General features: G+C 55.3%; 1 protein-coding gene across 1 annotated transcript in view; it reads right to left on the reverse strand.

Moving 5' to 3' along the window:
• ACAN (aggrecan) overlaps positions 1-19,715 on the reverse strand; it is a 31,526-nt gene extending 11,811 nt beyond the window's left edge. Inside the window, exons 1-6 of the mRNA XM_036355819.1 lie at positions 19,344-19,715; positions 17,743-17,917; positions 16,610-16,737; positions 15,716-16,009; positions 6,238-6,263; positions 992-1,082 (exon numbers count right to left, since the gene is read on the reverse strand). Of these exons, the coding sequence (XP_036211712.1) occupies positions 992-1,082; positions 6,238-6,263; positions 15,716-16,009; positions 16,610-16,737; positions 17,743-17,917; positions 19,344-19,629 (1,000 nt within the window). The 5' untranslated portion in view covers positions 19,630-19,715. The remainder of the gene's footprint in view (positions 1-991; positions 1,083-6,237; positions 6,264-15,715; positions 16,010-16,609; positions 16,738-17,742; positions 17,918-19,343) is intronic.
• Positions 19,716-23,220: the final 3,505 nt, after the last annotated feature.

Here is a 23,220-nt window from a genome sequence, read left to right on the forward strand (position 1 = left end):
GGGAAGGGGCTGCTAAGAATGAGCTGCTGGATCACACCTGACCTGAAGCCAGCCGTGAATCCCGGAGCTCGGGGACAAGCTCTGCGTCATTTCCTGCAGGGCACGACGGGGACCCAAACCCCACCCAGACCCATGCACGCAGGGACTTTCGTCGGAGAGGTCTGCCCTCCATGATGCACAATAGCCCTTCTGAGTGTCCCCACAGGGACCGTGGGGCGTGACCGGCGATCCCCAACACACACCCTCCTTCAGCATTTCTTTGAAGTCTCAACTTTTATCTTCAAAATTCAAGCACATGCCCTAGCTGGTTTGGCTCAGCGGATAGAGCATTGGACTGAGGACTGAAGGGTCCCGGATTCGATTCCGGTCAAGGGCACATGCCTGGGTTGCAAGCCCCATCCCCAGTGTGAGGCATGCAGGAGGCAGCCAGTTAATGATTCTCTTGCATCATTGATGTTTTTTTCCTCTCTCTCTCCCTCTCCCTTCCTCTCTAAAATCAATAAAAATATATTTTAATAGGAAAAAAACAATTCAAGTATATTTCGCATTCCACACCTCAAACCACCATCAGCTACACTAACTACTTCTCTGTTTCGTTACTTAGCTTGACTTTTTCCTCCTAAACCGCCATGTAGAACAGATGCCCTAGAACAGTGATGGCGACCTTTTTGAGCTCGGCGTGTCAGCATTTTGAAAAACCCTAACTTAACTCTGGTGCCGTGTCACATATAGAAATTTTTTGATATTTGCAACCATAGTAAAACAAAGACTTATATTTTTGATATTTATTTTATATATTTAAATGCTATTTAACAAAGAAAAATCAACCAAAAAAATGAGTTCGCATGTCACCTCTGACACGTGTGTCATAGGTTCACCATCACTGCCCTAGAAAGACGTGGCTTCTAGTCCCAGGTAGTCTGAGCAGCCTGAGGCCCAGGTGACCTCGGTGGTCCCCACCCTCCCCTGCCTGCATCCATGAGGGCCTTACCTACATCACAGTGCTCGCCAGTGTGGCCAGGGGGGCACAGGCATAGCACGTGTCCCTCCGTCTCCTGGCAGGTCCCAGGGCCATAGGGATCCTCGCCGCAGGACCTGGCTCGGGCTGCACCCCCCGGGGAGAGGCTAAGCACACAGCAGCCGGCCGCCTGGGGTGCGGCGCAGCCTCCCAGACCCCCAGGTTGGGGCACGAAGTCCCGTAAGCTCACGAGGCTGATTTGGGGTCAGCGTGTTTCTGGGGCGCCTCCTGGACACCTGGCCCTGGTACCCGGGGCCTGGGCACACAGCGATGTGCAAGGGACCCCAGAACAAAAGTCAGGGAAAGGCCCAGCTGCTGGTGCCCGGTGCTGGGATGCTGCTAAGGTGTGACAGTCACTACAGTCCAGAGGAGTCCCTTGGACTGGGGTCGGGGTGGGGACCCCGGGGCTCAAGTCAGGACTCAGCCCAAATGATACCTCGTCATTCCTTAAATTGTGCTGGTTTGAACCCTGCACAAAAGTAAATATTTGGGGATAAAGGCCACCAGGAGGTTCATTCTCTCATCCTATACTCACTCATGAAAAGGGGCCAGGAGCACAATTTCCAGCATTATTCAATAAACTTGCTTTATTGAGGCCTGCGGCCTGCCAGCCGCGAGTTTGACATGCTTGACCCATAGTCATCGTCCCTCTCTCTGTGCCAAAGACAAATAATCAGGTTCACACATCAATGTTCTCAAGATGGAACTTAATGGTAACCATCACTAATCTTTTTTTGTTGTTGCTAATCCTCACTGGAGGATATTTTCCCATTGATTTTTAGAGAGAGTAGGAGGGAGAGAGAGACACACACACAGAGAGAAACATCGATGTGAGAGAGACACATCAATTGGTTGCCTCTGCACATGCTCCAACCAGGGCCGGAGATCAAGCCTGCAACCGAGGTACATGCCCTTGACCAGAATTGAACCTGGGACCCTTCAGTCCGCAGGCCGGCGCTCTATCCACTGAGCCAAACTGGCCAGGGCACAATCACTGATCTCTATGAGTGTGTCCTGTGTGCCTACTCGGATGCTCAGCGCTCATTTTATACAGACAGTCTTCGGGTTACGTCGTACGTCGTTTTGTGGTTACGTCGCCATCTCCCATTTATTTATAAAAAAAAAGTTCCGTCATTTCGACGTCTGTACATATGTGCTTTATGTTTCTTATTATTTATTTACCACCAGTAAAGGTCAAGAATTGTTATCTTTCTTAAAAAATGTTTTTTTTTTACTGTTTTACTTCATGACTGCTGTCTATGTGCTCCCTGTGAGCGACGAAGGTGCTTATGTAGGTGGGTTCCGACCTACGACGAAAATCGCGTTACGTCGCGCCGTAGGAATGGATCTCCGACGTGACCCGAGGAGCTGCTGTATATATTTACATGCTGTTTAATCTTCCCTGGTCCTATTCCCATTTCCCGGGGGAGGCTCAGAGAGGTTAAGAAACTTGCCTGAGGCTGCACAGCTCATCTCTGGGGGAGCTGTGCTCAGAGACTTGAATCTACACCGCCTCCCACTCTGCTACCCTCTGAACTAGCCGAACACATGGAAAGGAAAAAGAGATGTCAGCCATACCTGTAGTGGTGGCCTCCAATCCTTCAGTCCCTTCTGCCGGAGCTGGGATGGAAGAAGCGTCCGTTGGGAAGACGGCAGTTTCGGCCGTTTGGGCCTCTTCTCCCGAATGCACGAGGCTTGAGGACTCCACTTCCAGATTCGCCTCTGCAGGGCGCTGGGGCTGCTGGGTCCATTCAAACTCCGGGACGCTGGTGCCGACGACAACACCCAACCCCGAGGCGTGACCAGACGGGTCCCCGCTGATCTCCGGCCCGCCTCCAGAAGCCCCGGGAGTGGCCGAAGGCCAGCCCGAGGTCTCCGTGGCCACATCATAGGTGGTGGTCGACTCTCCACTCATTCCCGACGGGGTGGAGCCCTCCGTGGGCCCTTCCTGGAAGGTGGAGGGGCTGCCGCTCACTCCCAGGCCTGAGGCTCCCTCCAGGTCAGCTTCGGGGAAGGCAGAGGTGGTTTCCCCCAGATCAGGGGTCCCTGAAGCCACCCCGCTGGCCTCAGGAGCGGCAGACACCCCCACCCCAGCCTCAGGAGAGGCAGACGTTTCGCTGCTGGATTCTGGGACCGATGACGCCTCGACCCCAGACCCGGGGAAGCTTGGCGTGGCTCCACTGAGGTCCCCCGATGTAGAGGCTTCTCCGCTGGACTCAAAAACCTGGGGGGTGTGTGTCAAAGGGGGTCTCTGGCCGAGTTCCTGGGAAACAGTTGGTTCTGTGACACCCTCCACGAATTCGGAAGTGATTAGAGTGACGTCGGGCAGTCCCGAGGCCTCCCCGCTGGTGCCCATGGCTGCAGAAGACGCCCCACTGGCATCCGTGGAGCCGTAAAAGTCCCCGCTGAAATACGGGGTGCTCGAAGGCTCGCCGCTGGGCTCCCCCAGCCCGGACTGCAGCCCGCTGAGGTCCGACAGTCCAGAATGGTCTCCGGACACATCCGGCGCTCCGGAATGGGCGCCGCTGAGTTCTAGAATGCCCGAGGGCCCCTCCCCTGCTTCTTGGGCCGTTGGAGGCTGGGTTACAGATTCCACCAAAGTCCTGTCGACGAGCGAGACGGTGGGGAAGCCCCGTGGAAGTCCACTGCCGTCGTAGGCTCCGGAGGGCAGGCCGCTCCCCACCTCGGCGCCGGAGGCCTCCCCGCTGACCTCGGCGTCTCCGCTGGGCAGGCCGCTGAATTCTGGAGGCTGCGACGGAAACCCGCTGGAGGCAATGGCCCCGGACGACTGTCCGCTCACGTCCACCATCCCTGAGGTGCCCGAGAGATCCGTCTCCCCAGAAGGGAGGCCGCTGAGTTCCACGGATCCCAAGCCTTCTTCTTCTCTAAACGGAGTTGGGGTCACCTCCACGAAGGTGCTGTCCACGAACGTAACGCCGGAAGCGTCGCCGCTGCCGCTCGTGGCGCCAGAAACCAGGTCGGGGATCCCCGAGGGGGCCCCGCTGAACCCGGGCCACCCCGAGGCCTGCCCACTGAGGTCAGGGACCCCAGACGTTTCTCCACTCGCGTCGGTCATGCCAAACGGGCGGCCACTGCCAAGGTCTCCAGAAGCTTCTCTGCTGACACCTGGCTGTCCGGAGGACTGTCCACTGAGCTCGGCCATTCCAGACGTCTCCTCCGGAAACCCCGACGGCTGCCCACTGAGCTCAAAGAGCCCGGATGTCCCCCCGCCGAGGTCAGGGAATCCTGACGGCTGCCCGCTGACACCAAAGAATCCAGATGTTTCCCCACTGATGTCGGGGGATCCAGATGGCTGGCCACTGAGTTCAGCTCCCGAAGGGAACCCGCTCGCGCCCCCGCTCACGTCCGACTCGCCGAAGGGCAGCCCGGATACCTCGCCAGCACCGCTCACGCCGACAGTGCCCCGCCCCTCCAGCTCGCTCGCCGTGGCAGCTGTGACCACTTCCACCAGCGTGGTATCCACCAGGGAGACCGTCGGGAGCCCCGAGGGAAGCCCGCTGAAGTCCGGCGAGCCGGAGGATGGGCCGCTGCCGAGGTCCGTGCCAGAATACTCACCGCTGAATCCGGAGGGAAGGCCACTGGCTTCCGGAACTTGCCCGCTTCCGAGAGTTCCAGAAGGTATCCCGCCCAGGCCCGAGTCTCCAGAAGCTGACCCGATCAAGTCTTCTTTTCCAGAAGGCAACCCGCTGAGATCCTTGGGTCCAGAACCAGAGGTCTCTAGACCCTCTCCTCCAGAAGGAAGTCCACCGAGGTCCTCTACTCCAGAGGCAGAAGTTTCTGGAAGACCCTCTTCTCCAGAAGGAAGTCCACCGAGGTCCTCTACTCCAGAGGCAGAAGTTTCTGGAAGACCCTCTCCTCCAGAAGGAAGTCCACCGAGGTCCTCTACTCCAGAGGCAGAAGTTTCTGGAAGACCCTCTCCTCCAGAAGGAAGTCCACCGAGGTCCTCTACTCCAGAGGCAGAAGATTCTGGAAGACACTCTCCTCCAGAAGGAAGTCCACCGAGGTCCTCTACTCCAGAGGCAGAAGTTTCTGGAAGACCCTCTCCTCCAGAAGGTAGTCCACCAAGGTCCTCTACTCCAGAGGCAGAAGTTTCTGGAAGACCCTCTCCTCCAGAAGGAAGTCCACCGAGGTCTTCTACTCCAGAGGTAGACGTCTCCAGATGAGTCTCACCTCCAGAAGGAAGTCCACCCAGGTCCTCTACTCCAGAGGCAGAACCTTCTGGATGAGTCTCACCGCCAGAAGGAAGTCCACTCAGGTCTACTCCAGAGGCAGAACCTTCTGGATGAGTCTCACCGCCAGAAGGAAGTCCACTCAGGTCTACTCCAGAGGTAGAACTTTCTGGATGAGTCTCACCTCCAGAAGGAAGTCCACCCAGGTCTACTCCAGAGGTAGACGTCTCCAGATGACTCTCACCTCCAGAAGGAAGTCCACTGAGGTCCTCTATTCCAGAGGCAGAACTTTCTGGATGACTCTCGCCTCCAGAAGGAAGTCCACCGAGGTCTACTCCAGAGGTAGATGTCTCTAGATGACTCTCATCTCCACTAGGAAGTCCACCCAGGTCCTCTACTCCAGAGGCAGAACCTTCTGGATGAGTCTCACCTCCAGAAGGAAGTCCACCCAGGTCCTCTACCCCGGAGGCAGAGCCTTCTAGACCCTCACCCCCAGAAGGCAGCCCCCCAACGTGAGAGGTGTTGGACCATGTAATTCTATCTTCCTCCCCCGAGGCCAGTCCACTTCCCACAGGCAGGCCTGAGCCCGCTGCTGAGGTGACACCACTGGAGTCAAGGTCTTCCGAGGGCTGCCCACTGGCGTCCGGGTGTCCTGAAGCTTCTCCACTGGCTGAGAAGTCACCACTGACTTCCGGTGCCCCGGATGCCTCCCCGGAGCCTGGCAGCTCCATCCCACTGGGCACTGGGGGTGAAGGTGTGAACAGCGGCTCCTGGGAGGGGGCTGGCTCCTCTGAGGGGGATGGCTCCTTCGAGGGGGATGGCTCTTCTGAGGGGGATGGCTCCTCCGAGGCCAAGGGCACTTCTGTGGCAGAAGGGCCTTCTGTGCTCTCCTCTGTGGCTGTGCTAGTGGGAGGCCATGTAGGAGGGACCCCTGGAGGACGAGAGGAAGAAAGACAAGGTGGGGATTTAGTAACTCTGCCCATTTTAAGCTCATGCAGAGAAGCCCAATTCCATTCCCTTCACAGTAACATTTTTCTTTGCCCTGGCTGGTTTGGCTCAGTGGGTAGAGGGTCGGCCTGCAGACTGAAGGGTCCCGGGTTTGATTCCGGTCAAGGGCACATGCCCGAGTTGCGGGCTTGATCCCCAGTGTGGGGCATGCAGGAGGCAGCCGACCCGTGATTCTCTCTCATCATTGATATTTCCATCTCTCTCTCCCCCTCTCCCTTCCTCTCTGAAATCAATAAAAATATTAAAAAAAAAATTTTTTTTCTTTCAAGAGCTCAGAGATGTGTTCAGACATTTTCTAATGGAACCTTGCACAGTGTCTCTGGAAAGAAAGGAGAAAGGGAGGGAAAGAGGGAGACCAAGAAACTCCCCAGCACCCTCAGGCTGTGCTTTGCGGGATTTTAGGGGGTGCCATCCACACAACCCACTGGGTGTGGGGGCCTGGCTTTGTGAGATTTGCAGCGGTTCTCAACCTGTGGGTTGCGAACCATGAAAATACACCCTGCATATCAGATATTTACGTGACGATTCATCACAGTAGCAGCATTACAGGTATGAAGTAGCAACGAAAATAATGTTATGGTTGGGGGTCACCACAACATGAGGAACTGTATTAAAGGGTCGCAGCATTAGGAAGGTTGAGAACCTTCCTAACTTAGGGGGTGCCATCCACACAACCCACTATGTGTGGGGGCCTGGCTTTCCCGGAGGGCTATCAAGGTCGCCCTTCAAGTACTTGCACATCCGCATCTCATCGTATCTAAACCCATGGTTCTCCAAGTGCGGTCCCTGGACCAGAAGCACCAGAGTCACCGGACAGCTTGGTAGAAAAGCCAATTCTCAGACCCCACCCCAGCCCCACGGAATCAGACTCGGGGGCGGGCCCAGCACCCCCACGATGCTGCTGCTCGATGGGGTGTGAGAATCATTCCTCTGAACCCAGCCCCCCGAGGCCGGGAAGGCCACACAGACCTGGCAGCGGCAAGGTGCCCGCGGGGGTGTAGGCCCGTTCCCATTCCGTGTGGTTTTCTGGCTCCACGGTGAAGTCGGGGACCGCAGTGGTCTCCTCCCCCGAGGGGACAGCAGCCACGCCAGGTCCCACTTGGGGGGTGATCCAGTCCTCCACGTCTGAGGGGGGTGTGGGCGTGCCACCCCGGTCTTCTCCGGGAGAGGGCGCAGCCGAGACACCTAGAAGAGATGTGGTGGTGAGGGTTCCTTCTCACCAGTGCCCCACCCCAGCTGGCCCTTCTCGAGGGCAACCAGGGGAGTCTGAGGGGAGCCAGGCCTGTGCACGCGCCTTTTTGGGCCTCGACACCCCCATCTCCATCTAGCAATCCAGAGAGATCAGTTTAAAAAAACACATATTTTCTATGATTTCAGAGAGGAAAGGAGAGGGAGAGAGAGATAGGAACATCCATGATGAGAGAGAATCATTGATTGGCTGCTTCCTGCACAATCCAGGATCGAGCCTGCAACCCGGGCATGTGCCGTGACCAGGAATTGAACCGTGACCTCCTGGTTCATAGGTCAATGTTCAACCAATGAGCCCCTGTGGCCGGGCCAGAGAGATCAGTTTTGACCTCCTCAATTAATAAGAGCCGTTTTGCAGCAACTACACTCTCAATATGCACATACCACTGGCACTTTATTTCAGGGTGGTATGGGGTATCTCTCCTACAGAATTTATTATACACTAGAGGCCTGGTGCACGAATTCGTGCACTGGTGGAGTCCAGTGGGCATGCCCTGATTGGGCCAATTGGGCTAGGCTGGCCAGGGGGAGGGGCCCTGGGCAGTTGGTGGGCCAGCCCCGCCCCTTGAATTCCTGGTTGATGGGATAATTTGCATATTACCCTTTTATTATATAGGATGCCAGGCATGGTTTAAAGGTGTTATGCATACCAGAGCATTTTATCCCGTAATCACCAAAAGAGATACTATATGTCACTTACGGATGAGGAAACTAAGACACAGAATTAAGTGACTTGCTCAGAGTCAATGGCTTTTTTTTTTTTTTTTTTAATATATTTTATTGACTTTTTACAGAGAGGAAGGGAGAGGGATAGAGAGTTAGAAACATCGATGAGAGAGAAACATCGATCAGCTGCTTCCTGCACACCCCCTACTGGGGATGTGCCCGCAACCAAGGTACATGCCCTTGACTGGAATCGAACCTGGGACCCTTCAGTCCACAGGCCGACACTCTATCCACTGAGCCAAACCAGTCAGGGCGTCAATGGCTTTTAAGTGGCGTAAGTTTGAACCCAACTGTATATCTGGCAGCATGCCCTCAGTGTCATGAGTCAATTAAAAGCATGAATTGCTGCCCGGCTGGTGTGGCTCAGTGGTTGAGTGTTCACCTATGAACCAGGAGGTCACGGTTCGATTCCCGGTCAGGGCACATGCCTGGGTTGTGGGCTCGATCCCCAGTAGGGGGCGTGCAGGAGGCAGCCGATCAATGATTCTCTCTCATCATTGATGTTTCTAGCTCTCTCTCCCTCTCCCTCTCTGAAATCAATGAAAACATATTAAAAAAAAATGAGTTGTTGATATTTAGTCAATAGAATAATTTGACTAAACTCATCATGAATATACTTTCAAGCAGGAGAGAATTTGATTTGTGTACAAATTATTTATGACAGCAAAGCTACCATTTATTGAGCATGTACTACATCCCAGGCACTCTGTCAAGTGTTTTCTGTGCACTATCTCAGTTAATCCTCAGCCATATCATGATTTTATAGATGTAGCAGAGAAACCGAGAAGTTAAGTGACTTGCCCAGAGTCACACAGCTACTAAGCAGCAGAACCGTAACTAAAATTCAGGTCTGGCCAGAACAGGTTTGGCTCAGTGGATAGAGCGTCGGCCTGCGGGCTCAAGGGTCCCGGGTTCGATTCTGGTCAGGGGCATGTCCTTGATTGCAGGCACATCCCCAGTGGGGGGCGTGCAGGAGGCAGCTGATCAATGTTTCTCTCTCATTGATGTTTCCGGCTCTCTATCCCTCTGTCTTCCTCTCTGTAAAAAATCAATAAAATATATTAAAAACAAATAAAATTCAGGCCTGCCCTGCCTGAATTCAGAGCCCAGGTTCTTACTGACTTCTCTCTCCTTATCTCTGGGAAACCTTAGAGCAAGCATGTCAAACTTGCGGCCCTTGGGCCACATGCGGCCGACAACAAATATTTTTGTGGCCCAGCCAATAGGACGGTATATAAGAAACGTTTTAATACAAGTTTTGTAACTTAATTTTTACAATATCCCGTTACACGTAATTTTTTTTTTAATTTTTTAAAAAATATATTTCTTTATTGATTTTAGAGAGGAAGGGAGAAGGAGAGAGATAGAAACATCAATGATGAGAGAGAATCATTGACTGGCTGCCTCCTGCACACCCCACACTGGGGATGGAGCCCGCAACCCAGGCATGTGCCCTTGGCCGGAATCGAACCTGGGACCCTTTAGTCCACAGGCCGATGCTCTATCCACTGAGCCAAGCCGGCCAGGGCCCGTTATACGTAATTATTAATAATGAACTACAACGTTCGCTAACGAGTGATTACTATCATCGTGTTGCATTCATTTCCCTTACATGCCTTACACGCAGGCGCACCATTTCTCTCCACTAATACCAGCAGTGAATATTTTAGCAGCCGATGGCCACGTCATTAGTCTTGTACTGATTTGTTTGGTGTGCGCAACAGGAAATATTTTGCTTTCGGAGGAAAATATAAATAGGTTTATTTGCGTTACACTTATTCATCTGTGCAGTTATTCAGTGTCTGGTACGTTAACGTTCAAGAAAAAATATTAATTTTTATTAAAATGTTCTATTATTTTATGTTAACGATGACTCGTTTGTTTCAGCCCTTTGTATTCAGCATGTCTCTATCGAAATAAACCTACGTTGCTATGAAAATGGAAGCTTTTGCTGTTTTGTGGCCCATGTACACGTAAACCGTGTTTATCTGGCCCGTGTGAGCCTGTGAGTTTGACATGCTTGCCTTAGCTCAGTGGTTCTCAACCTTCCTAATGCCCCGACCCTTTCATACAGTTCCTCATGTTGTGGTGACCCCTAATTTCATTGTTACAAATTGAACATAATTAAAGCATAGTGATGAATCACAAAAACAATATGTAATTACATTATGTTTTCCCGATGGTCTTAGGCGACCCCGGTGAAAGGGTCGTTCGACCCCCAGGTTGAGAACCGCTGCAGGATGCATTTGCCTTGGGGTCAAAGCCCAAGGTCATGCTAGCTCCACAGCTGCCCCTCCCCCAGACAGACTGCCGTTTTCTTGTTTAGATGGACAGGGGGAGTGGACAGGGGCCAGGAGGGCTCAGCCCCAGGGCGTCACCCCCCCAGGCAGAAGTGGGGGCTGGAGGAGCAGGGAGAACACCTACCGCGGAAGCAGAAGGCATGGTGCCGGGACAGTGGGTCCAGGAGGCCTGTCTGGTTGGGGTAGAGGTAGACGGTCCTCACGCCTGGCTTGTCCCCGCCACAGGCCGGCCGAGGGGTGACGATGGGGTAGCGGAGGCTGCTGTCGGCCAGCCAGCCGGCGTAGCACTTGTCCAGGCCGAGGCTCCAGGCAGCGTAGAGCTGGCCGGTGGAGGCGAGCGTGGCGTTGTGGGATTCACAGAACGCCAGGGCTTCCTGGAAGGTGAACTGCTCGGGGCGCGTGACGAAGAACACCTCCCCTGGGGGCAGAGGCAGGGGGCCAGGGTGACCCTTCACGCCCACAGCCAGTGCGGGCCCTGCTCACCCACGGGCGGGGCTCCCTCTGCCCGCACCCGCCCCGCAGCAGGGGTGGGACACCTGCCATGGCAGGCACCAGTTAAACACCCTGTCCAGTCCAAATTTTTGACCACTCCCCCCTTAGATCTCCCGGGACACTGGGGAATAGGGTGACCACTGGGGTGTCCTAGGAGTTGGGGACTTTCAGTGCTGAAACCGGCAAAGTTGTAGCCAAACTGGGAAGGGTTGTTCACTTACATTCCCTCCGGGCCTCCTTCCTAGCTTGCTTATGTATGTATGTATGTATTTTTAAAAAATATATCTTTATTGATTTCAGAGAGGAAGAGAGAGGGAGAGAGTTAGTAACATCCATGATGAGAGAATCATGGATCGGCTGCCTCCTGCACGCCCCCGACTGGGGATCAAGCCCACAACCCGGGCATGTGCCCTTGACCGGATCAAACCCGGGACCCTTCAGTCCACACAGGCTGACACTCTATCCACTGAGCAACACCAGCCAGGGCCTTTTTTTGTTGTTATTTTTTTCACTGCAGGACTTCTCAGAGCCTTTGATTTGGTCATGGGCATTGGGACTCTCCAGGAGGCAGATGGTAGGTAGATATTTTAAAAAATGGATTTATTTATCCACAAATTTGGGGGTGGGTGGATGATGGCTTTCCCCCTCCTTTTTTGTGTCTCCCCAACAGCCCCTCTGCCCATCTGGGGCCCAAAATGTGAGAACAAGGCCTGTACCTTCGAGCTTGTCCACGTAGCAGTAGACATCATAGGTTTCTGATGGTGGGCGCACACCGTAGGTCCGGACCCCCGGGCTGCTGTCCTTGTCGCCCACACAAGGGGTCCTTGGGCTCACAATGGGGTATCTGCAAAGGAGGGTGCGAGGGGCAGATGAGGGCCTGTTCAGGGTTGGGGGCTGCTGGGTGAGGCTGGCTGGGGACTTGGGCAGGGAGGGTCTTTGGAGGAATTCAAACCATGAAGAAGCCCCTTATACTAGGTGCAAGGTTTGGGGACCCCTGGGGGATTCCTGGCTTCAGAAGGGAGCCCACTGCATGGAATAGCATTGGGTCAAGCTGGAAGGGACTGGGGGGCTTGAGGATGGGGGAAATAACCTAGGACAGTGGTCGGCAAACTGCAGCTCACGAGCCACATGCGGCTCTTTGGCCCCTTGAGTGTGGCTCTTCCACAAAATACCGACTTCTGCGCATGGGCCACGAAGTTTCAATCACACTGTACATGCATGCCCACACGTGGTATTTTGTGGAAGAGCCACACTGAAGGGGCCAAAGAGCCGCATGTGGGTCGCGAGTCGCAGTTTGCCGACCACTGACCTAGGACTTTAAAAAAATATATTTTTATTGATTTCAGAGAGGAAGGGAGAGGGAGAGAGAGACATAGAAACATCAATGATGAGAGTGAATCACTGACTGGCTGCCTCCTGCACGCCCCCTACTGGGGATCAAGCCCACAACCCAGGCATGTGTCCTGACCAGGAATCGAACCCAGGACCCTTCAGTCCCCAGGCTGATGCTGACCTAGGACTTAACACCACCCTCTCTGAATATGCTTCGATCCTGGGGGGAGTCATTAAGGGAGCAGCCAGGAGTCACTGATTAATTAATTAATTAACCTGCCGTGTAGCAGGTGCCCTCTTTGCCCTGGGTGCAGGGCCAGGCTCTGGCTCCCCTAGCCTGACCTCTCCAGATGGGGTAGGGGCTGGGAGGGGAGCCCGGCCGGGCCTTCACCTGACGGTCTGGTCCTGCAGCCAGCCGGCGTCACACTGCTCGTAGCCTGCTTCGTAGGCGGCCTGGAGCTGCTCGGGCGAGGCGATGACCGCCCCGGTGCGCAGGCAGGCCTGCTGTGCCTCCTCGAAGGTCAGCGAGTAGCGGGCAGAGCCGGGGCGGTAGTGGAACACGACCCCTGGGCGGGGAGGACAGGGAGAGAAGGAGAGACAGAGCGGGCTCAGGGCGTGGACCGGGTGCCACAACGCCGGTGCCCACGGTGCCGGGTTCTCAAGGCTTTGTGGGCGTGGAGGGAACCCTGGCTTCTTGAGGAAGGGCCTCCCTTCACCCCTGCCTTCCTTCCCTCCTTCCGATCCTATTCCCAGGCCATGTGGACAGTGAAATTCAAATTCTATTTTATTTTTATTAAAACATTTTTTTATTGATTTTAGAGAGAGAGGGAAAGGGAGAGAGAGAGAGCGATAGAAACATCAATGATGAGAGAAAATCATTGATCGGCTGCCTCCTGCACGCCCCCTACTGGGGATTGAGTCCGCAACCTGGGCACGTGCCCTTGACTGGAATCGAACCCGGGACCCTTCGGTCCACAGGCCGACGCTCTATCCCCTGAGCCAAACCGGCCAGGGCTGGCCTATTTCTTTATCTGACATATAAGAAGGACCGAATCATAGAGGAGAGGCTTGTCCCAGGTCCCGTTGAAGGTAGACACCCCCAGGCCAAGTCCTTTCCACCTGGCCCCCCTCCAGCCCCCTGAGGAGTGGGCACTTACCTCCTGGCAATCGCGGCTGCCCGGGTACCTGGGTTTCACCCGGGGCTGCGGTCACCTGCACCACCAGGTCCTCGCCGGTGAAGGGGCCCAGGCCAGGTGTGGACGCCCCGGGAAAGGCCCAGGGCCTGGTGGCCTCTCCAGTCCCGTTCTCAGCCTCAGGGAAGGCGGTGGCCTCGATGTCGGGGGCCAAGGTGAGGGGTTCCTCGGGCTCCAGGGCCGTGGGGGAGCCGCCGAAAATGGGCTTCACCGTGAGGATCACGTTGCCGCGGGCTTCGCCCTCCGTCATGTTCCGGGGCAAGGGCAGCTCCACGTCGGGCCAGGTCACCGTCTGCACGGTGATGTCCTCTTCGCCACCCACCCCGAAGAAGTTTTCTGGGATATCGATAAAGTCTTCACCTGGGCACAGGGACAAAGGCAAGCGTTAGCCGCTCATCCTGGGCCTGAGAGGTGGGAGGTGAGCGTCGGCACCACCTCCTTCTCCGCTAGGGAAGGAAAGCACCCACTGTGTGCCTGGCACCTTGCTAGGCCCATTTTGGGGTCCTTGTCTATGTGACTACTCATGACTAGAGGCCCAGTGCACGAATTCGTGCACAGGTAGGGTCCCTCAGCCTGGCCCGCGATCAGGGCCCATGGGGGTCAGTGGGTTGGGGAGGGTGGTGGGAGGTTGACTGTCAGCAGGGGAGGGATCCCAGGAGGGCTCCAGGGCATGTCTGGCCCTCTCACCCAGTCCCGATTGGCAGGATCCCAGCAGCAAGCTACCCTACAGGTTGGAGCATCTGCCCCCTGGTGGTCAGTGCACATCATAGCGACTGGTTGAGCCGTTGACCAAAACACTTAGCTTATTACGCTTTTATTATATAGGATAGGAGACCAACAGTTTCCAGATTGCGCAAGAATGCAAAGCTGTCATAGCACAAGATATTAACCAATCATCTCACAGCTCCAGCATCTCTTCCGGGTCAATGCCAGCCGCCTGCTCACCTACTGGCTGAGTACCTTGCTGACCAGCCAATGGGGACAATGTAAATCTGCTGTAAAGGGAAACTGGGAAATCTCTCGAAAGATGCGGGAGCTCGTGAAACGGATGAAACACGGGAGAACTACTGCTTCTGGCAGATATGAGCCAGCTAATCATTCATGAAGAGACCACCCATGAGGGTGCAGCGACTTCCAAAAGGGTGGTCAGGATATGGAAAGGTCGAGAGAGGCTTTGGGGGAGACCCTAACCATTTTTGCAAAACTAATGCTTTTCATGGAAGATTGGGCTGTGGAAAGCAACACGAAAAGAGCTATGTCACTGTTGTCATAAAATGGTACACCTCTGTATCATTCATTTTTTCTGTCCCTCCAAGAATTAGCGTTTAGTGGTAATTATTACCTAGATTATGTACAATATAAGATAAAAAAATTTTTGTCTAAATTTTCTTTTGAAAAAAAAAAATTTTTTTTTCCCAAAAGATATTTTATTGGTTTTTTTACAGAGAGGAAGGGAGAGGGATAGAGAGCCAGAAACATCGATGAGAGAGAAACATCGATCAGCCGCCTCCTGCACACTCCCTACTGGGGATGTGCTCGCAACCCAGGTACATGCCCTTGACCGGAATCGAACCTGGGACCCTTGAGTCCACAGGCCGGCGCTCTATCCACTGAACCAAACTGGTTAGGGCTTGTCTAAATTTTCAAAATATAGCGCCTGCCAAACTTTCCCCCACTATTTTTTTTTTGACACAATCCATTTATTTTTTCCCTTTTTATTGAATTTATTGGGGGAGATACTGGATCCGCCCCCCTTTTCAGTAACACGTTGACACTCCTTTTAAGTGAACCCCATTGCAAAGGCAGATAACAGTGCCCCCCTGTGGGGACACGGTCTCAATGTCAGGCCCCACCACCTTGCATGTGGTGCCACCATCTCCCCATTAGACGGATGAGAAAACTGAGGCTCAAGGCCTTGGCTTTCCCACAGTTGCACAGTAGCAGGTGGCAGACTCTAAAACCCATGCTTTTAACCCATTCTGGGCTCATGAGACAGGCCGGATACCCCGCAGCCTCCAGCCACTGTACCTTCACTCTCCTAGGAGCCTGTGGAAATGGGCGCTGCTAAACCATGAGGTTCAGGTGCCCAATGACCCCTTGAAGGGGTTAAAAACCAACCCCCCTGTTCCCAGATCTCTTCCTCTGGGCCCCTCTTTTGCTGGCATGACCCCCCCCCCCCCGGCCCTCGGCCCCCAGCCCCCGCCGCACCTGTGTAGCAGATGGCGTCGTAGCGGGATGAGGGGTCGGGGTAGCCCGTCTGGTTGGCGTGCAGGTACACGGTCCTCACGCCCAGGAGGTTGCCGCCACAGTTGGGCCGGGCCTTGGAGATGGGGTAGCGCACGCTGCGGTCGGCCAGCCAGCCGGCGCTGCACATGTCCATGCCGCCCTGCCAGGCCAGGTACAGCTGGCCCGTGGTGGCCAGCCGGGCGCCCAGCCGTCGGCACTCGTTGGCAGCCTCCTGGAAGGTGAACTTCTCTGGAGACGTCGAATAGAAGACCTCGCCTGTGAAGGACACAGCGGCAGGGTGAGGACCTCCCTCCTACCCCTGGCCCGCAGCCTCAAGGAGGTCCAGGTGGTGCCTCCTGGTCTCTAGACCTTTTTTTTTTTTTTTTTTTTTAAAAAAAAATATATATTTTTTGTTGATTCAGAGAGGAAGGGAGAGGGAGAGAGAGATAGAAACATCAATGATGAGAGAGAATCATGGATCGGCTGCCTCCTGCATGCCCCACATTGGGGATGGAGCCCACAACCTGGACATGTGCCTGACTGGGAATCGAACCGTGATCTCCTGGTTCATAGGTGGACGCTCAACCACTGAGCCACGCCGGACAGTGGTGGCTGGTCAGAGCAGCGAGGGGCCTGGCTGGGAGGGGAAGTCCCAGGTGAGGGATCAGCGACAACCACTCTTTGGCTCAGGGGTGGCACCAGTTTGCAGGAGCCTGGGGTGACTGAGGCCTGGAGTCCCCCTGCTCCCCTCCCCCTTCCTCTATTCCCCATGGCAGAGGGGGTCAAGTGAGGGGTGCCCTGGGTGAGATCCCGAGTGTCAGCAGGGTGAAGGGGGGACAGGAAGGGGGCCCCTGGGGAGGGGGCAGGCGGCCTCACCCTCCATCTCCTCGGCGAAGCAGTACACGTCATACGTCTCGTTGGTGTCGCGGATGCCATAGGTTCTCACGCCGGGAAACTCGTCCTTGTCCCCGTAGCAGCCTTCCCGGGGAACGTGGATGGGGTACCTGCCAGGAGCCCAAAGTGGGGTGATTCACTAGGGGACAGAGGGGGGCTGTGCCCTTGTAGGCTCCTCCCGTGAGGGAGGGAGTGGTGACTCATTGAGGCGTGTGCCCGTGTCCGCCCTGGATGCGTGGACTATTTGTTTTTATAGGTTTTTGGTCCGCTTTACCGAACTGTGTATTTTCATAGCTATTGGTGATTAGATTCGGCCCCTTTACTGAATACTTATGGACACCAAACACATTCTATCAGGGGCCTGCAAACCTTTTCTGTAAAAGGCCAGAGAGCAACTATTTTAAATTAAAAAAAAAAAGTTTTTATTTCATTTTATTATTTTTTAAAAATATATTTTTATTGATTTCAGAGAGGAAGGGAGAGGGAGAGGGAGATAGAAACATCAATGATGAGAGAGAATCATTGATTGGCGGCCTCCTGCACGCCCCACACTGGGGATCGAGCCTGCAACCCGGGGCACGTGCCCTTGACCGGAATCAAACCCGGGACCCGTCAGTCCGCAGGCTGACGCTCTAGCCACTGAGCCAAAGCAGCCAGGGCATAAAAAAATACTTTGATTTTGGAGAGAGAGGAAGGGAGAGGGGCAGAAACATCGACTGGTTGCCTCCTGCACGCCCCCTACTGGGGATCAAGCCAGCAACCTGGGCATGTGTCCTGACCAGCAATTCTAGCCGGTGACCTCTCTGTTCATGGGTCAGTGCTCCATACTGAGCCACACCAGCTGGGCCAAACAGTTTAAGTTTTGGGGACGACGACGATGTGCATGTCATTTGCCTGGAGAGAATGCTGCTATAGGACAGAGCTGCTTGCAGCCACTCCCTCCGTGCAGGACACAATAACGAAGACCCGGGGCTGATCATCGGCTGCTTGCTGTAGAGCTGGCCAAGGCACCCCCACTCCCTCGGCTGGTCATGGTGTTGCACCGGCACCAGCTCGGGGCTGGCCACTGTTCCAGCCCATCGTCCACCCCACTCCGCCGGCGGCCGGGGGCCCACCTGACAGTCTGGTCGGCCAGCCAGCCAGCGTCGCACTGGTGGAAGCCGTCCTCGTAGGCGGCCTGCAGCTGCTCGGGCGTGGCGATGATGGCGCTGTTCTGCAGGCAGGCCCGCTGCGCCCTGTCGAAGTCCAGGGTGTAGCGCGTGGAGATGGCTCTGTAATGGAACACGATGCCTGCGGGACAGACGGGGGCCGGAGAGCAGGTCAGGCACAGCTTCCCGGAACCGAAGCCCTCACCGGACGACAGCCGTGGTCACAGGGGCCTCACAGTCAGCTGGTCGAGCCTCTAGCTCAGTGGTCGGCAAACTGCGGCTCGCGAGCCACGTGCGGCTCTTTGGCCCCTGGAGTGTGGCTCTTCCACAAAATACCACGTGCGGGCGCGCACGTACAGTGCGATTGAAACTTCGTGGCCCGTGCGCAGAAGTCGGTATTTTGTGGAAGAGTCACACTCAAGGGGCCAAAGAGCCGCATGTGGCTCGCGAGCCGCAGTTTGCCGGCCGCTGCTCTAGCTGATGCGTGACTCCCCTTTCCACATGTGGTCTTTCTGCTTCTGCTGGGATGCCCCCAGCCACGGGGAACTCACTACCTCACACCTATGAACACCTACGATAATTCTGATCATCAGAAAGTTTTTTGTTTAAAATTTTTATTTTATTCTTTAAAAGTATTTTTTATGTAACTAATTTCTGAGGGAAAATACCTTTTTTCCTTTCCTCCCATAACAAAATACAGAGCTATCAGATACCCCTTGAAAAACATGCATAATATACGTATATTTCCATAGCATTATATCATATAGATGATACATATGCAAAAATGTGAAGACTTTATAGAAAGGGGATCATCTAAAAGGCAATGCACAGTGGAGTTAAGATTACTTACATTTTATGGACACATACACACTTTAGTCTGCTTAAGCTGACTAGTGAAGTCATCTAGAAAGTTCTTTACGTGAAACTATAAAAGCTGTCTCCTTATATCCCCCACCCCCTCGCCCCACATTAGCTTTGGGGAAAAGACCCTTAGGGCCCAGGTACCCTCAGCCCAGCAGGATCCTGGTGGGAACCCTGTGTGTGACACCCCCCCAGGAGTGGACTGTCTTTGACTGGGCCTCCCAACAGGAAAAATCTGGTGCCAATCAAAGCCAACCAAGGACACGACCATGCTTCCTGGGCCACGGAGAGACAGGGCACCCGGGCGTCTTCAACCCTTTCTTTGGCTTCTAGGACTGAGAGTGGGGGTCTGGGTGGGGAGGTGGGGGAGGAAAAAAGACAGCTGGATGAAGAGCCAGGAGTCTGCTCCGGCTCACGTCCAGGGAGACATGAGGCAAGTCTTTCAACCTCAGTTAGCCTGTCTGTACAATGGGTACGCTCCCACGGCCCACGGAATCGCAGGATCGCGGCAAAGCACCACTTCCATGAGATGGTAGCCAGGAAGTAGCGACTCCCCTCCAAGTCCAGTTGACTGAGGTGCAAACGGGCCGGGGGAGGAGCTGGGGTTTGAGAGCCAGCCTGTCTGGGTCCACACGGGGAGGACAGTATTTGGTTCTTTTTGCAGGTGAACTAGGATCCCTGAGGAGGGGGAGAGGGGGGGCTCCCACCTTTCACCACGACCTCCACGGTGGCCTCGCTGTCCTCGATGCCATGCATGACCTCACAGCGGTAGATCCCGGAGTCATTGGAGCGCAGGTTCTGAATTTCCAAGGTGGCGTCGCTGGGAATGGCCGGGTAGTTGGGCAGCGAGACCTTGTCCTGGTAGGCGCCGTTGACCCGCACCTGCCCGTCCGTGGCCACCAGCAGCACCATCTCCTTCTCCTTGGAGATGCGGCTCCATTTGATTCTCGGGGTGAGGGGAGCGGTGGCGGGGGCGGTGGTCACGGGGTGCATGGGGTCGATGAAGTAGCAGGGGATGGTGAGGGAGGTCCCCAGGAGGACCCGCAGAGGGGACGGCTCAGGGATGCTGACACTCAGTGAGTTGTCAGGGTCTGTGGGGGAGACAGACTGGTTAGCGCCCTGAGAGGTCCACCCAGCTTTCCCTGGCAGAACCCAGTGAGCCCGTGTGTCCGTGTTGGGGACACACCTGTGCCATATGGAATTCCCAGAAAACCTTGCAACACCCCTCCCAGAGCAGCATTCCTCAAGACCCCTGGTGTCTGCACCTCAGGACAGGAACTATGGAGCCAGAAAAGGGGTTGCTGAGGAGGGCACGGGGGGACTTCAGGGTCAAGACCACGTCTCTGGCCCTGGCCGGTTTGGCTCAGTGGACAGAGCGTCGGACTGTGGACCAAAGGGTCCCAGGTTCGATTCCGGTCAAGGGCACGTGCCCGGGTTGCGGGCTTGATCCCCAGTGTGGGGCGTGCAGGAGGCAGCTGATCAATGATTCTCTCTCATCATTGATGTTTCTATCTCTCTCCCCTTCTCCCTTCCTCTCTGAAATCAACAAAAATATCTTAAAAAAAAAAAAAAAAGGACCACCTCTCTGTTTCTCAAACTAAGGTGCCTTAGGGGATGCCAAGCCACCGGATAAACAGGAACCAACTTCCTGAGTGACAGCTTGACTCCAAGACTTGGGGAAAAGTTATCTGGGGGTAGAAACATCGTTATGGGGAAGAAAAAAAAATCCACAAAACTTCAGAATGTGCCTCCCAGGATGAGGCCAGCCTTGGGCTTTATCCCGGCTTTGCCGGCGGACAAGTCAATTCTCTTCTGCTGTTGGGGAGGCACCAGAGAAGATCAGACATTTAGGTCTGCAAAGAGGCAGGCGGGGGTAGGGGTGCGATATGACCGAACTCCATAAAAAAATCATAGAGCCCTGGACAGTGGGGCTCAGACAGTTGAGCGCCATCTCATGTACTGAGAGGTCGCCGGTTCGATTCCCAGGCAGGGTACAGGCCCGGGTTTCGGGCTCCATCCCCAGTAACGGGCGTGCAGGAGGCAGCGGATTCTCTCTCTCTCATCTTTCTCTCTCTCTCTCTCTCTGCCCAAAATCAAAAAAAACATATTTAAAAAAAATCATAGAGAGATTTCATAGGGAAGCTGCTGTGGTTCACCCAATCCCGTTAGAAGTAAAGGTCACCCTGGAACAGGACAGAAAACAGCTTTCGGAAAAAACGGCCCCTTTCATGCCGAATCGGAGCTGCAGGGGAGCTTTTCCCCGGGACAGGCTGCAGGTTGGACATAAACATGCTTCAGATGCTTGTGGGTGACAGGCACATGCCAGGGCCAGGAACGGGGCAGCCAGGAATGTCCGGGGTCCAGCCCTAACCTTTGCATGTCCTGGGGAGTCACCACCAGGCCCCTCCGCACAAAACTCCCTTTGAATGCTCCACAGCACAGCGTGGTTTGAGAGGCGAAAGGCTGGGGGGGCGGAGGGGGGAGGGAGAGTGGTGCCAGCACTGCACTTTTTAAAGCTTTCAACCGCCCCCGGGCAACGGGCGTGTGTCTGTGTGGGCAACCCCCCGCCCCACTCCTGCGGGTTCCAGCCAGGGGCTGCGTACCCGTGGGTCTCAGGGTAAGAGGACACGGGGAGACCCTCGGTCTAAATATTTAAGAGTTACAAATCAAGCGGGCAGGCCGCTCAATAGAACACTACGTTCTAGCTTCCTGTGGGGCAGGGACACCTTTCCCAACGAAAGCCGGGTTCCACTGCAGACTTCTTGGATCCCTCAGCGTGTGGCATCGGTATGGGGGCCCCTCCTTTTCCCACCGCTGCTTTGCACGGCGAGGGGACCGCGTTCTTCCCAGCCTCACACCCCAGCTCTGTCTACACCCCACGCATCAGCCACCCCTTAACCTCTCCCTCGAGCCTTGGGGTGGCTCCCTCACACCAGGGGCGTGATCCCCGACAGAGGAGAGACCCAAGTGGTCCCGGAAGTGGCGTGGGTCCACGTGGGCAGGGAATTCTGGGCATCCTGGTACCGAGGGCGTGGCCTACAGGGGGGCATCAATCTGGATGACCATGTGTCGATGGCCGGACAGACTCCTCATCCTTTAGGGAGCACTGGGGCTGGGGCAGGGTCATGGTCATGGGAAGGGGTCACGGGGAGGAGCTCTAAAGTGCATGGCCCAGGCCCTGGCCGGTGTGGCTCAGTGGATAGAGCGTCGGCCTGCAGACCGCAGGGTCCCGGGTTTGATTCCGGTCAAGGGCACCTACCTCGGTGGCAGGCTCCTCCCCGGCCCGGGGCCCTGGTCGGGGCTCGTGCAGGAGGCAACCCATCAATGTGTTTCTCTCACATCGATGTTTCGCTCTGTCTTTCCGTCTCTCTCCCACTCTCTCTAAAACAGTGGTTCTCAACCTTCCTAATGCCGCGACCCTTTCATACAGCTCCTCATGCTGTGGTGACCCCCAACCATAAAATTATTTTCGTGGCTACTGCATAACTGTCATGTTGCTACTGTGATGAATCGTCATGTAAATATCTGATATGCAGGATTGTCTTAGGCGACCCCTGTGAAAGGGTCGTTCGACCACCAAAGGGGTCGCGACCCACAGGTTGAGAACCGCTGCTCTAAAACATCAAGGTGAGGATTCACAACAACAAAATGAATAAAAAATGAAGTGCATGGGCCAGAGCAGAGGCCAGAGCAGCGGCCTCTCTGCCAGGGTCTACGCGAGATCCGTCTCACTTTGGGGCGAGCCGGTTCCAGGGTCAGTGGACACTTTGTTGACGTGGCTCAGGGCTTGATGATCAGAAACCGACCAGGCGCCTGCCACACGCAAGGGACCAGGCGGGGGTGGGGGAGGAGGGGTTTCCCAAGACAGACGAAGACCTGTGTGATCACCCGGGGCTTCTCCCTGACTGTTTCTCAGGCAGTTTCTCTCTGCTGCTCCAGCTGGCCCTTCCCTGGCAGCCTTTTCTCTTTGGGTTCATCTATGTCTGGCCCCGATCCCAGGTTCAGTGTGCAAACCGTTCTAGGTGAGACCCCTGGAGGGGGTCCTGGGAAGGTGGGCACCTGCCTAGCCGCCCCTCCCCGCCTGCTCCCCCATCAGCTGTCCATCCCAGAGGGCACCTGGACGCATGCGTGTGCTCACACGTACAGATGCTCTGTCACCGCGGTTAGGCTCAATTTCCACAGGAAAGGGGACGGGCCGGGGAAAAGGCCAGGACGCGGGAGGTTCTATCCCCGGGACCAGCAGCACCGGGTTCAGGACCCAGAGCCCAGGCTCCGGTCCCGCTGGATGCATGAGACCGGCGTGGGAATGTTCTCACCTGAGACTTCTATGGAGACGGTGGCGGCGATGACCCGCAGAGTCACAAACACGAGGAGTAAAGTGGTCATAGTTCACCTGGAAGAGGGGAGGCGGAAGTGTTATTTGGGGGGTTCAGACGCAGGGAGGCCGAGGAGGGTCCCTTGACAAACGACCCAGGATGATAAACTTCACATGTGCCTGAGGCTGCTTGCCGGTCACTCCCTTGCATGGACCTGCATTGATTGCACCTGCCCCGCCCTCCTCTCCAGTCCGTGGACGGTTGGTCT

This window comes from Myotis myotis, unplaced genomic scaffold, assembly GCF_014108235.1.
Source record: "Myotis myotis isolate mMyoMyo1 unplaced genomic scaffold, mMyoMyo1.p scaffold_m19_p_23, whole genome shotgun sequence".
Taxonomy (NCBI): domain Eukaryota; kingdom Metazoa; phylum Chordata; class Mammalia; order Chiroptera; family Vespertilionidae; genus Myotis; species Myotis myotis.